This window comes from Canis lupus, chromosome 15 (genome assembly GCF_003254725.2).
Source record: "Canis lupus dingo isolate Sandy chromosome 15, ASM325472v2, whole genome shotgun sequence".
In the NCBI taxonomy this organism is placed as follows: Eukaryota; Metazoa; Chordata; class Mammalia; order Carnivora; family Canidae; genus Canis; species Canis lupus.
In genome coordinates, this window is record NC_064257.1 from 49064787 (window position 1) to 49079345 (window position 14559).

A 14559-nucleotide genomic window follows, 5' to 3' on the forward strand; every position below is an offset into this window, starting at 1 on the left:
ATAAATGTTAAATACGCTAGGTTTTGTTTCGGGGGTTCTTTTTTGGGGGGAGGGGGTGGAGGGGAATCGTTACTGTCCGTCAAACAAGTTACTACAGCGACCTCTCGACCAGCCACCCGCTACCCCTTCGGGCTCGAAGGCAGGTTCGAAGCGAAGGCGGGTTCCGGAGGCCCCCGCACAGGTTCACTCCTCCCCCACACGCCCGCAGGTTCCCGGCGCGGGGCTACCTCTCCTCACAGGTGCACAGGGAGGGAGACTGTCGCGGGGAAATGAAGGGTCCGGGGGGGAGGGGCGAGCTACCACAGCAGTAGAAAGTTCCTCCTCACCCAGACCCTCGGGACTCGTCCTCACCCCCGCCAGGGAGCCGCGAGACCGAGGTGGCGGCGGAGATCCAGGGCAGGAAAAGGCGGGGGAAAGGGGCGGGGAGCGCTCTCCTCGCTCGGCCCAGGGGGAGGAGTGGAGCACTCGGGCACCTGAGGCTCGACGGCGGGAGGCGGGGAGCTGTGTGCTGTGGCGAGAGGGAAGGGGAGGGCGGCGGCGGCGGCGGCGGCGGCGGCGCGGGGAGGAGGGAGGGAGAGAGGTCAGTGCACCTGGTCGCAGCCTCCAAGTTTCCCTAGTCCGCTCCCCGGGAGTCCGCGGCTGCACAGAACTCCATGGCTTCCTGGCCCGCCCGACCCCTGCGCTCAGCCTTTGCAAAAACAGCCCGTGCTGGCGCCGTGGACACCGCGACGGAGGCTGCGGGCGGCGGTGAGGTGGCTCCTGCGACAGCTCGCCCCGCCACGGCTCGCGCCGACGTCCCTGCGCCCACTGAGGCTACTCCCCGCCGCCATGACAGCGCCGAGGGCCGCCGGGCGCGGCGTGCGCGTGCGCGAGCGCGCGGGACGGTGGGGCGGGCGGGCGCGGAGGCGGAGGCAGCCGCGCGGCGCGGCGGGGGAGCGCGGGCGGCCGAGGGGGCCGCGGGGCCGCGGGGGGCGGAGGTGCTGTGCGTCCCCGAGCGGCGGGAAGAGACCTCTCCTTCCAGGAGTCCCGGCTCCCCCCGCCCCCACACGCCTCCCACCCCCGACCTGGGGAGGTGTTCTGACAAGTTGCTGAGGTGATTCTGCAGCTGCTTCTGTTGTCAGGTTACCACGGGGTCTCCCAGCGCCGAGAGGACCCGCCCCCACGTTGCCAGGGTGTCTTCGGGGACTCGGACGAGGACACCTGAGGGACCGCTACGAGCCCGGAGCGGCAGCGCGGGAGCCACCGAGGCTGCTGCGCCCGTCCGGAGGGAGCAGGGTCCCCACCCCCGACTGCTGTCAGCTGCTGCCCGCGCCGCGCGCCGCGAAGACTTGGAGCGACCTCTCCACCGGGATGCCCCGGCAGCTGCCGCCGCTTGGCGGAGGACGGGAGCGGGAACGTGTCCACGAGGAATGGGGCCGGTTCCTTGCTTCGCAGCTGCCGCCCCGCCAGACCTCCCCCACGTTCTGAGGTTCTGAGGGAGGGAGGATTCCTGAGGCAGCTGCTCCGAGCCGCGTGGAGGCGGGGCTCATCTTGCCTGTAGCTCTCAGGGGTTTTTTTCCTCTCGTAATTTTCCAATGTGAAAGTTAGGTTCGCCTCATTCTCAGATTAGTTTAAGAGATAAGTTACATTAGGAGTGAAACCAGCGCAGGCCATCGTGGTGCGGCCTCCCCTCCACCGCCACTATCAACGGTAGTGTCTCCCTGATGCCTTAGTGAAAAACAAATACCGTTAAGGAACGTGGTTTTTCACCCTTAGGTACTCTTTGAAGTCGTAAGGCCTTAAAAAATAATAATGTCTAATATACTTGCCGTTGCCTAAAATGAAAGTGAGGCAAAAAACTGAGGTCAAATTAAGTTAGGACGTACCATGGAGGAGCCAGAAAAATATATATATATATATGTTGGTTTGAGTGGCGAAATAATTGCCTAGAGAAAGGGTTGTTTGAGATGGGCTTGAAAAGGAAACTGAATTTCAGCTGAGATCTCATGGGAATTTGGAGGGGGGGAGGTAAACGAGAAAAGACACGGAGCATTGGGGTATCTTCTTCAGAAAAGCGCTTCACCTATTAGAAACACTAAGATGAATTCACCTGCACCAAATCGCATATCATTGCAAATGTTTGTTAAATACCTGTTTTGCGCAAGTAGATTTAAATACTCCAAAGATGAAGCAGACATTTTTCTCATCCGAATTGGTGATTCATGTATTACCGGGGTAAGAGGCAAGCCACATCAATGGCTTGGCTTTCTTTAAGTCCCTGAAAAACTAAACACCTCAGATTTATATTTCAGATTCTCTTTTAAGATTTTATTTATTTGACAGAGAGGCACAAGCAGGGGGAGTGGCAGGCAGAGGGGGAGGAAGAAGCAGGCTCCCCACTGAGCAAGGAGTACCAGGCTTGATCCCAGGACCCCAGGATCATGACCTGAGCCCAAGGCAGGTGCTTAACCTACTGAGCCACCCAGGTGCCCCTATATTTCAGATTGTTAAATGAATAAGTCTGGAATAAGAGGGAGTAGGGTGTGCCTGACGTAGAGGGACAACTTTCAATAGACCTTTAACACATCTGTAGGGAAGGAGACAGGGAGGCTCTTTTGAGGTAGAGAGGCATTAATAAAAGGCTAATAATAGCATTTTTGCCTCCCCAGATTTGTGCAGATAGTCTTACCTTGAGTATGTTAATATATCTTGTATAATTGCTAGTAAAGTATTTGCTAAATAAATGTCTGCCATTGAGAAGGAGCAGATGACAATGAGCATGTCCTAAACACAGTGTTGTCACAATTATTCAATATAAATGATGGGCTGGGGCATCTGAGTGGCTCAGTTGGTTAAGCATCTGCCTTCGACTCAAGTCATGTTCCCAGGGTCCTGGGATTGAGCCCCACATTGGGCTCCCTGCTCAGCAGGGAGTCTGTTTCTCCCTCTCCCATCCTCCCTGCTTAATGCTTGCTCACTCTCTGTCAAATAAATAAAAGCTTAAAAAATAAATTTAGATAAATAAGTAAATGACTAGGGCTAAGTTTTGTATCTGTCATGGATTTGCCAGCTCTCTGTTAACACTACTGGTGAAACAAAAGAGGACATAAGACAATTACCCGAATATTCCCAAAAAAAATTGTCAACTACTTTTTACAGTTTTTCAGATTTATACAACCTCTTGCTTTACTTTGCCCTGGTTACAGTAAAATACGTGGCAAAAATTGGGGATTCAAAAGAAAGCACATGGAAGGTAGAAGAGGGAACTTCATTTCTAGCCACAGAATACAATAGCTGTGGATTATTGTTTAGGTCTAAAGAATAGAATCAGTGCTTCAGGGTGAACTATCCATCAGCTATTAAGCTCCTTCGTGGCACAATCTTGAACATTGTAGGTACTCAGTATATATCATTTGGATTGAGTTAAAACTCTTAAGATACTTGCTTTAATTTTTCTGACTTGGAAGCTCTTGCTTGAATCTATACAACTACTACCAGTTAGAGGGGGCAGGATCTTGGCATCAATGGCTATCTTAATATGGAAAGCAGTTTTACCATTTGTTAAAATTTGTTTATATTTTTGGTACTATCATGGATGTTTTCTAGTCAAAAGCTTTCATAGAAACTATCAGCAGGTGAGTTTACAGTATTGCATTACTCGTAACCCTATATTACATGCTCAAATGCTACACAAAAAGGAAGAAAGGGGGGAAACGATTACCTCCTATAAAGCCAGGCTCAAGTTTTTTTAATCACTATCCTAGTTTGTATTTCTCAGACATTACCATCTTGACAGAATTAAGGAGTAAAATTTTTCATAATTTTACTTGCCTTCAGCATATGTAAAAATAAAAAACCATAGCAGGGGAAAGAAGAAGGGAGAAAAAAAAACAGTACATGCAGAGCAGGAAGCCTGTGCATAACTCAGAGGAACCCAAGCAAAGAGAATGTAATTTCATAGTGAAATCAAGAAGATTATTGATCTATAAACCCTTACCTATATACAAAGAAAATTTTCTTTCTACCAGAAAAAAACACCCAACCTACCCAATTGTAACTTATTGGCATTTTGCTTGAGTATACATGAGATAATTTAGGGGAAAGGTACCACCCACATGATTTGCTATGAGCCTGGATGTGTATTTCTGGATTTGGAGTTTTCTTCAAATTGTTGCTCCTTATAGCTTATGGTAGTATGGGCTGGAAATAGATGGTCCTGGCTTGCAGCACCCTTCTTGTGAGACAATGATACATTCATTAAATCTTACTAATGTTAGGTAAAACTTTTATGTCAGTAGTCTTTATTAACAATATATTTACTGGGCATTGGGCTCTGGGAACAATTAAAATTTAAAAGGAAAATACATTTTCCTTTAAAATGTGTCACCCACTCTAATAGAAACTCAAAAGTTTAAAAGTTTATATGTTTAATATCTAGAAATTCAAAATGACCCACATCAACTTATTACATTTAGAGAATTTTTAAATTATTTTTTCCCTTGTGTATGTCACACAAGAGGTAGAGGCTTTGTAAAGGGCAACTCTACTTTCAGCAAGTGTGCTAACCAAGATCTACTTTTATGTCATGAGAGTGAGCCATCTTGGATATTCCAGCCAGGTTGAATCCTCAGATGACTGCAGCACTGCCAACAGCACATGGTATAAAACAGCACAGCTGGATCCAGTTAACCCACACAGAAATTATTAAAAATAATAAGTACTTGTCAATTTAAGACACTGAGTTTTGGGAGTGTTTGTTACATAGCAATAGATAGAACAAAAACATCAATTAAAAACATTCTGTAGTTTTGGGTTACTCTCCTGACCATATTACTTTTTTCTGTCCGGAGTATAAACTTTTAAAAATATTCCAACCTGGTCACATCTATATTGTCATTTAGAGTTCCATATCTTAAAGAGGATAGTAGCACTGTATTTAGCCAAAGATCCTCAAGGGAGAGGGGAATTGTGTGGTATCACATTTGGAGTTATAAGGTCCTCGGGAAATTTTCCGGGAAAGTTTTCTTTTTTTTGCTGAGAAGAGCTAGATTTAATTTTATTAAAGAAAGCATCCATTTCCTTACAGATACTCCAAATTATTTTCTTTGTTGAGAAATGTGCCACCTCATGAGTAAGCAAATATCTATTAAAAATACAGAGGAGGGGTGCCTGGTGGCTCAGTGCGTTAAGCATCTGCCTTCCTTTTTAATTTTTTTTTTTAGATTTTATTTATTTATTCATGAGAGACACACACAAAGAGAGAGAGAGAGAAAGAGGCAGAGACACAAGCAGAGGGAGAAGCAAGCTCCATGCAGGAAGCCAGACATAGGACTCGATCCAGGGCTCTAGGATCTCACCCTGGGGCAAAGGTGGCACTAAACAACTGAGCCACCCAGGCTGCCCAAGCATCTGCCTTCTATGCAGGTCATGATCCCAGGGGCCTGAGATGGAACCTTGCATCGGGCTCCCTGCTCAATGGGGGATCCCTGCTCAATGCGGAGTATGCTTCTCCTTCTCCAACTGCCCCTCCCCCTGCTCATGCTCCCTCAAGTGCGCTCTCTCTCTCCGCAATGAATAAATAAAATATTTTTTAAAATTAAATAAAAATTTAAAATATTTTTTTAAAATTAAATAAAATACAGGGGGGAAAAGTTTCAAGTCCACTAATAACCAAAGAAAATGTAAATTAATATCAAGAGAATATTTTTTACCTCTCTCATTGCAAATATTTATAGTACCCAGTGTTGGCAAAGGGGAAATGTGTACCATCATTTACTGCACATGTATAACAACTTAGAAATGTATCTAATACAAAAAGAACAGTTGGTTAGATAATTCTGGTTCTTCCATGCAATGGAATTCTTTGCAGCCATTAAAAATGGCATTGGAGGGATCCCTGGGTGGCGCAGCGGTTTAGCCTTTGGCCCAGGGCGCAATCTTGGAGACCCAGGATCGAATCCCACGTTGGGCTCCGGGAGACCCAGGATCGAATCCCACGTCGGGCTCCCAGTGCATGGAGCCTGCTTCTCCCTCTGCCTATGTCTCTGCCTATGTCTCTGCCTCTCTCTCTCTCTGTGTGACTATCATAAATAAATAAATAAAAAATAAAAATAAATTTATAAAAATGGCATTGGAAATAGTTAATATACAGAATATTTTAATGATACATTAAGTCAAGGGACTCTACCTTTTTTGAGTCATATACCACTGATAATGTGGTACTGATTAGGACCAAAAGATATTAAAGGCAAGAAGAAATTCACTCACAGAAATTAAGATCATTCAAAAAAAAAAAAAACATGTATGTAATGATCCTACATATTAAGCACCACATTAGATGTTTAGGTAAAAGAAAAATCTAGTCCCTGTCTTGGGAACTCACAGTCTAGTCATTGGGACAGACATTACAATGCAGTATGTTAAACCTATGAAAGCAAGGAAAAGGTGATATCAGAGCTGAATATTAAAGAATAAATAGGAATAAGCCAGATGAAAAAGTCAGAGAAGGTTATTCCACAATATGGAAAGTCTCCAGAATAGTTGGACATTTTGGACTGAGAAAACAACTGACTCCAACTGTGACTCTTAAATCATTAGATTTTTCTTCAAAATAGAGCTATAGAGCAGTAATAAGGTTGCTCTGTAAATAAATATCGAAAAACTCATCCTACCACCCACACTTTGATTACATCTCTTTATATGTACTCTTTATGTATGAGGAATCCAAATGTGGGTAAATCATGTCCCATGACGTTAGATGGTATTATGATTGTCTGAAATGTCATTATAGTGTTTATTGTCCCTGCACAAAGGGAGAAATGGAATTGGCTCTGTGCTTACAAGATAGTCAGCAGAAGGGCAAGTGAATAGACTATGATCCGTTCTTGGCTTTACTTTGAATGAAAATAGGATAGCATAACCAAGACTCCCATGCCTAAATTGTAATTGTTATAGGAAAATGGTTAAGTCTAGGAAAAGCAAGTAGATTGCTAATAAGAAGTTGAACTAGAGAGGTGGAGTGGACCAAAGTAAACCAGGCTAAGGACTGGGCTTTGCCATGAAGGGAACTTATTGCCTTCAGAAGATTTCAAATGATAAAGTAATAGGATTTCACTAGCCTCTTAAGAAAATCACTAGCAGCTAGCTACCCAACTGATTTCATATTTGCTAGGGTGGAATCATCCATTGTCAGCATTGGTGGAATGCAGTTTTTATATTACTTTAAATAATTTGCATTTATAAAGGCGCAACATTGTATGAAATAACAAGATGATTAATACATTCATTGAAGGAGTGTACATCATTTTAGGCATTTTCCTCAAAATATTGAGAAACTAAAGATGTCTAAGATTATCTCTCCATAGATATCATACTGTCTGATGGAAGCTTATAAATACTATTTAGCCATTAAGCAAATACTTGAAATATATTTGGAAGGTTGATGTTCCTGAGTGTGGCACACACTTCTAGGAAAATACGTTGCTACCAGTAACTACACAAAAAATTAAATTGGACCCCTTACAGCACTCACAAAAATTAAAACCGATTAGACATAAACATCAGACCTGATACTATAAAATGCCTAGAAGAAAGCATAGAGGAAGCTCCTTCACATTGATCTTGGTGATGTTTTTTTGCATACGACACCAAAAGCACAAGCAGCAAAAGTAAAAATCAACATGTGGGACAACATCAAACTAAAATCTTCCTTATACACGCACACAAAATCAAATAAAACGAATAAGCAAAGCTGAAGAATGGGAGAAAATATTTGTAAACCATATATTAGATAAGAAGTTAATATCCAAAATATATAAAGAACTCATATAGCTCAAAAACAACAACAACAAAAATCTGATTTAAAAATGAGCAAACTGGGCAGCCCGGGTGATTCCGCGGTTTAGCGCCCTCTTCAGCCCAGGGCCTGATCCTGGAGACCTGAGATCGAGTTCCACATCGGGATCCCTGCATGGAGCCTACTTCTCCCCCTGCCTGTGTCTCTGCCCCACCCCCCTCTGTCTCTCATGAATAAATAAATAAAATTTAAAAAAAAAAACCTTAAAAAAAATAAATAAAAATGAGAAAACTAAACAGACATTTTCCCAAAGAAGACATCAAAATGGCCAAAAGGTGGGGGGCAGGGGGGCGGGGGCTGGCTGGTTCAGTCAATAAAGCTTGTGACTCTTAATCTCAGGGTTGTGAGTCAAGCCCCACATTAGGTGTAGACATTACTTAAACTCTTTTTTTTTAAAGCCAATAAGTACATTAAAATATGCTCAATATCACTAATCATCAAAGAAATGCAAATCAAAACCACCTGACACCAATTAGTATGACTATCCTCAAGAAGCCAAAGATAACAAGTGTTAGTGAGGATGTGGAAAAAAGGGAACCCTTGTACCCTGTTGGCGGGAATGCAAACCAGAGCAGCCACTTTATTTTTTTTTTTTTTTTTTTTTTTTTTTTTCAGAGCAGCCACTTTAGAAAACCATATGGAGGCTCCTTAAAAAATTAAAAATAGAACAACCATATAATACAGCAATTCCACTTATAGGTATATATCCCCAAAGGAAATGGAAACAGAGTATCAACGAGATATCTGCACTTTCATTTTTACCAAGATAGCAAAGTGTGCAAAGACCTTAAGGTGAAAAACAGCATGGATTCCAAAGCCTGTGGGACATCAAGGGGAGATGTCCAGTGATTATTTGCAAGTGTAGCTGTAGATAGAAATATGGCATCATTCACTAGAATAAGAAAGATCACCAAGCAAAGTGTGTAAAGTTGGAAGGAGAAAACACTACAGACTATGGGGCTTGTGGTAGGCAGTCGAATATCCTCTCAATGGTGTCTGAATCCTAACCCCTGGGACCTGGAACTGTATTGCCTCACATGAAAAAAAGGACTTTGCATCGAGACACCTGGGTAGCTCAGTGGTTAAGTGTCTGCCTTCAGCTCAGGGCATGGTCCTGGAGTACCAGGATTGAGTCCTGCATCCGGCTCCCTGCATGGAGCCTGCTTCTCCCTCTGCCTGTGTCTCTGCCTTTCACTCTCTGTGCCTCTCATGAATAAATAAATAAAATCTTTTTTTTTAAAAGGGGGAGGAGGGAGCTTTGCAGATGATTAAATTAGGGGTCCTTGTAAGTTAAAGAGGGAAACAAAGGTTAGTCAGTGAGAGGTTTGAAGCCACTAGACTGACGTCTTTGAACATAGAGGAAGGGGGCCACAGGCCAAGGAATTCAGGCAACCTTTAGAGGCTGGAAAAGGTAAGAAAACAGATTCTCACCTGCAGTCTCCAGAAGAATGCAGCCCTGCCAATATTTTGATTTTTATCCCAGTAAAACCCATTTTGGACTTCTGACCCCTGAACTGTAAGATAATAAATCTGTGTTGTTTTAAACCACATTTAAAAAAAGAGGGTGGAAGGGCACCTGGCTGGCTCAGTCAGAAAAGTATGCAACTCTTGATCTTGGGGTGACAAGTTTAAGTCCCACATTGGATATAGAAATTACTTTAAAAATAATAAAAATCTTAAAAAAAAAAAAAAAAAAAAAAAAGGAAGGAGGTTCCCTGGGTAGAGCTCAGTCAGTTAAGTGACTGACTCTTGGTTTCAGCTCAGGTCATGATCTCAAGGGCATGAGATCGAGCTCCCCCATCGGCTCCACACTCAGTGCTGAGTCTGAAGCTTCTTCCTCTCCTGCCCTCCTCCATTGTGTGCTGGCACTCTCACACTCTCTCAGTCTCTCTCACAAATAAATAAATCTTTTTAAAAAGGCGTGGTGGGAATATGTAGACTTCTAGGAGCTGTAAGTCTGCTTCTCCCTCTCTCTCTGCCCCTGCTCATGTGCTTTCTCTCGCTCACTCTCTCTCTCAAATAAATAAATAAAATCTTTTAAAAAGTAAATTATTTGAGAGGTGGAAGGGGAAGAAAGAGAGAATATCCACTAGATGACCTGCTTGATCCCGTGACCCTGACATCATGACCTCAGTGAAACCAGGGGTTGGACACTCAACCAGCTGAGCCACCTAGGCACCCCAACCTTGGCCATGTTTTAGAATCACTTCAAACCTTTTATAAATCCCAATGCCCAGGCCAATTAAATCAGAATCTTGATTAGGACCCAGACATCAGCATTTTTTGCAGTTTCCTAGGTAATTCCCATGTGAAGCCAAAGTTTATAGCCACTAAACTAACTTATTTTTTACTTCATAATGCTCCTTTGATGAAATATATAGTTTGATGTTATTTAAAATAACTTATATGAAGATTTTTATTATCACTCATTTAGATTATTTCTATTTCAAAAGCAATGGTCTTATAAATCAGAAGGGAGAAGAATTGAGAGTTCTGTGTAAAGAAAGTAACATTTGCTAGATTTCATGTTAAAAGCAACACAGAAACAGTGCCAACTTCAAAATAGTTTTTTTTTCTTTTTTAAGATGTTATTTTTAAGCAATCTCTACAACCAATGTGGGCCTCAGACTCACAACCCTGATAACAAGAGTTGAATACTCCACTGACTGAACCAGCTATAGTCTATTTCTAAAGCAAAATGTGGTTAGTAAATAAAAAATTACCACTTAGGAAAAAGTACTCTAATGTACTCTAATTTCTAAATGATCTAAATAAGATTGCTGGAAGTTCTATAATTTGCAGCTATGGAAGAAATAACTGGAGGAAATTATGTTATATAAAAATAATTAGAAATCTTTATTCTTCTGCTAAACCCAACTTCTCTTAATGGAAGACTGTTAGACAGTTTAGCTTTGTGTTTAAGCTTTAGAAGAAAAAAACGTGTTTTGCTTATATCAATTTTAACCAGTTGAGAAAAATATAATACAGAAAGTAGCACATAGCACTGCTGATCTAGTTCCATGAGTCATAGCTGTAGAAGCTTAGAAGGCAAAAAAAAAAAAAAAAAAAAAAAAAGCGCAGCAGCTATTCAATGAATTGAAGACCTGGAAAAATGAGGTAAGACTAACTTAAGTATAAACTAGTTTGGTAAGCCACCCCAGACTACAATGCATATTTCAGCATTCTGTTTTATTATTTACAGATGGGTGAGAATTAAGAATAGAACATAATTTTCCTTTTTTTCAGTTCTCCCTCAATTGTTAACCAAGGTGGTGATGCACAAAGTGAACAGAACAAATGAGCAAATATATTTTTTTTTAGGTTCACAAATATTCGACTCCTAGGAAACCAAAGTGAATGCATTTTTTGGTACCATTAAGTTAATTCTGAATGGTGATAACTCAGACAAGCTAGGTAAATCTTAACTTTTCAGTTAAAAAAAGAAAAGAAAGACCAGAGCCACATCTTCTGAATTTTCAATTTCAAAATCAGAGATTAGAATGACTGGGTGTGTGTGAAGAATGGAAGGAGGGCAAGCAAAGATAAAAGTAAAAGATCATTTAGGATAAACAAATAGCCTAAGCAAAATGGAGCCTGAAAAGGGAAAGAAAAAGACTCAAGCTATATTTTGAAAATAGAACCAACAGGATTTGCTGATATATTGTATGTGAAGGGTAAAGATGAAGAGAAGGGAGCAATAAAAAATGCCATTTGGATTTTGGACTTGACCAATCGACGGATATGCTATTAACTGGAGTGGAATAAACTGGCGTTGAGCTAGAGGAAGAGTTAGCAGTGACGTCAAGGATTTACTTCACTCGTTTGCTAATAGCTGGGCTCCTGAAGGCAGTTTATTTTATGTTTTTTAATAAAAGATTTTATTCATTTATTCATGTGAGACATAGAGAGGCAGAGACATGGGCAGAGACAAGCAGTCTCCATGCAGGGAACCCGATATGGGACTGGATCCCGGGACTCCAGGATCACACCAGAGCCAAAGGCAGGTGCTTAACCACTGAACCACCCAGGCATCCCTCCCAAAGGCATTTTAATGTGGATATTTTTTTTTTCCTCCGAAATGGGTGGTGAAGAGGAGGTGAGGAGAGGAGAAGGAACCAGCAAAGCAGGTTGAAAAGGGGAAGGCCAATAAAGTAGATGGAAAATAGGAGCAGTCACTGAAGCCAAGGGAGGAAAGCAATTCAAGAAGGAGGAAAATGATTACGATATGATTGTGCTTACTCATGACCCCAGTTAATATGATATCAGCTAATGGAAAATTATGAGACATATCTGCACTGGTGGCTACACCTATGAAAGAACATGCCTTGTGTCAAAGGAACATTCAATATGTGCAGCTCTCCCCACCCTTCCTTCCCCACAAAATTTCCGTTATCTATCATAAAATTGATGATGGTAATCCTCTTACTAATTTCTGGCTTCTATGTGAAATAATATTGAAGGGTCTTACAGATTTTAAAAAGTAATGCGTGTTAATTGTAGAAAGCTTGGAAAATGTAGAAAAGTTCAAACATGGAAAAAAAATACCATTATTGCAACACTTAGAGATATCATCTCTAACGCTTGGTGTAGATAAGTATTCCAACTAAATAAATGTATATTACGAAATCGAGCTGATGTTAAACGTAGTGCTTGTAACCTGCCTTTTTTTTTCACTTAGAAATATATTATTTACATTTTTAATGTCACCAAATAGTCTTTTAAGCATCGCTTTGCTGTATTTTTTTTAAAGATTTTATTTATTTATTCATGAGAGACACACAGAGAGAGGCAGAGACACAGGCAAAGGGAGAAGCAGGCTCCATGCAGGAGCCCGACGTGGGACTCGATCCCGGGTCTCCCCTGGGCTAAAGGCAGGTGCTAAACCACTGAGCCACCCCGGCTGCCTAAGCATTGCTTTATTAACTGTTATTATTGACTAGACTATAATTTAACCAATCTCCTATTGTTTAAATTCAAATTGTTTCCACTGTTTTGCTATTATAAACGTGGTAAAATGGCTACTGGTTAACAGTATAGACTTTGACACCTAACACATCTGGTTTAGGGGCACCTGGGTGGCTCAGTCCTTTAAGTGCCTGCCTTCTGCTCAGGTCCTGGGATGAGACCCCACATAGGGCTCCCAGCCCAACAGTCTGCTTCTCCCTCTGCCCTCCCGCCTGCTCCTGCGCTTGCTCACTCTGTCTCTCTCTTGCTTTCTCTCTCTCTTTCTCTCTCGAATAGATAAATAAAATCTAATACATCTGGTTTAAATTCTATTTCCATAGTTTACTGGCTGTGTGTTCTTGAGAAATTATTGAATGAATTAGTTAAGTTTCAGTTTCCTCATCTATAAAGTGACTATACTAATAGTACCTATTTTAAGGATTACAGGTACTTAGCATGTTACCCCCAAAGAAATTAATGCTTCATAAATGTAAATTATTACAATAATTATAGCATATGTTGTTAAATTACTATCTTTTAAGTTTTTTGAAAAAAAATTATGAAAGCTTTCCTGATCAATTTTTTTTTTTTTAAGATTTTACTTATTTGAGAGAGAGCACATGAGCAGGGGGAAGGGCAGAGAGGGGGAGATATGCAGACTCCCTGTCAAGACCTAAGCCAAAGGCAGACGCTTAGCAGACAGAGCCACACAGGTGTCCCCTAGCCACACTTTAAATACTTGGCTGTCAAGGGCCATTTCTATCACTGCAGAAAGTTCTATCAGTGCTATGTGAGATCTGACAGGAGGGGGAATTCAGTACTTCACAAATCAGAACACAACAGCAGCTCAGCTGAAAGGTCTCACATTTATTACTGAACCAACCTACTGGTATAGAGGCAAAGTAACAGAGAAAATAATTTCCTTGATAAGATGTGTCTATTGGCCAGGTAGGGAGGTTGTTTCCATATGATAGGATAGGAGCATGTGATCTCCATGCAGCTTAAATATGTGTGCCAATTATGTTTGCTATTTCATGATGTGCGATGCTTCCTCATAGACCCAGCTTGGTTCTTCTCCAGTGCCTCCTCTTGGAGTTGTACCTGATTTTATTTTATTTTATTTTTTTAGATTTTATTGATTTATTAACGAGAGACACACAGAGAGAGAGGCAGAGACGCAGGCAGAGGAAGAAGCAGGCTCCATGCAGGGAGCCCGATGTGGGACTCGATCCCAGGACTCCAGGATCATGCCCTGGGCCAAAGGCAGATGCTCAACCAATGAGCCACCCAGGTACAAGGACCTGATTTTATTACCAGTTTTCATCTGAATCCACTGGGGAATGGGACGATTCTGCTTTTGTTTCTTGGCCAGGAATTGCTTGATTCTGAAAGTCTTGTGAGAAGACATGGCGAGAACGGTCAACCACACACAACCAGGATGGTGGCGAAAAGGAGAGACAGCTTTCCTTATCAATTTAATATTTACCTACCATTTTGTTTATCAGCTAGTATGGTTAGCATTTGGAATATCCATATATATAATTTCTGTTACAAATTCCATTAATTTCTTGGACCAAAAGAGGTAACTCTTCTTTTTTTTTTAATTTTAAAAATTTAATACAGTTCAAAGCAGGGTGCCAGGTCCATTTCAGCTACTTCACTGCCAAAACTAGGGGCAGGGATTTGCTTCAGTTTTCCTGTCTTCTCTTTGTCTGTGATGACCAAGGTATAAAAGTATCTGCAGCACTAACCTTTAAACTTCACATTATCTTTATTTTTCT

At 41.8% G+C, this 14559-nt stretch overlaps 3 protein-coding genes across 12 annotated transcripts in view; 1 reads left to right on the forward strand and 2 right to left on the reverse strand.

Moving 5' to 3' along the window:
- Positions 1-730, reverse strand: part of LRBA (LPS responsive beige-like anchor protein) — a 728875-nt gene extending 728145 nt beyond the window's left edge. For 6 of the 10 annotated variants that reach the window (XM_025439499.3, XM_035698846.2, XM_049094194.1 and 3 more), the window contains exon 1: positions 327-442. The gene's annotated coding sequence lies outside the window, so the exon portion shown is untranslated. Of the gene's footprint in view, positions 1-227; positions 443-473 lie in introns of those variants that run through there. The other 4 variants (XM_025439493.3, XM_025439495.3, XM_025439494.3 and 1 more) reach the window with 4 other exon arrangements.
- Positions 5-4262, forward strand: LOC118350733 (translation initiation factor IF-2-like). Its single transcript, XM_049094253.1, has 2 exons — positions 5-747; positions 1122-4262. The coding sequence occupies exons 1-2, from the start codon at positions 5-7 to the stop codon at positions 1465-1467; spliced, it is 1089 nt and encodes a 362-aa protein (XP_048950210.1). The 3' UTR covers positions 1468-4262.
- Positions 4263-13830: 9568 nt separating this feature from the next.
- Positions 13831-14224, reverse strand: LOC112654578 (60S ribosomal protein L39-like). The gene is made up of 2 exons (XM_025439151.3): positions 14080-14224; positions 13831-13879 (listed from the first exon to the last, which is right to left on the reverse strand). The coding sequence occupies exons 1-2, from the start codon at positions 14184-14186 to the stop codon at positions 13831-13833; spliced, it is 156 nt and encodes a 51-aa protein (XP_025294936.1). The 5' UTR covers positions 14187-14224.
- Between the last annotated feature and the right edge of the window lie 335 nt (positions 14225-14559).

Bases quoted from the DNA above. Each gene is read 5' to 3' on its own strand.
- LOC118350733 (XM_049094253.1), top strand. From the start codon at position 5: ATGTTAAATACGCTAGGTTTTGTTTCGGGGGTTCTTTTTTGGGGGGAG. The intron at 748-1,121 runs GTGAGGTGGCTC...TTCTGTTGTCAG, and splicing joins GACGGAGGCTGCGGGCGGCG to GTTACCACGGGGTCTCCCAG.
- LOC112654578 (XM_025439151.3), bottom strand. From the start codon at position 14,186: ATGTCTTCTCACAAGACTTTCAGAATCAAGCAATTCCTGGCCAAGAAA. The intron at 13,880-14,079 runs GTCCTTGTACCT...AAATAAAATCAG, and splicing joins AAAACTGGTAATAAAATCAG to GTACAACTCCAAGAGGAGGC.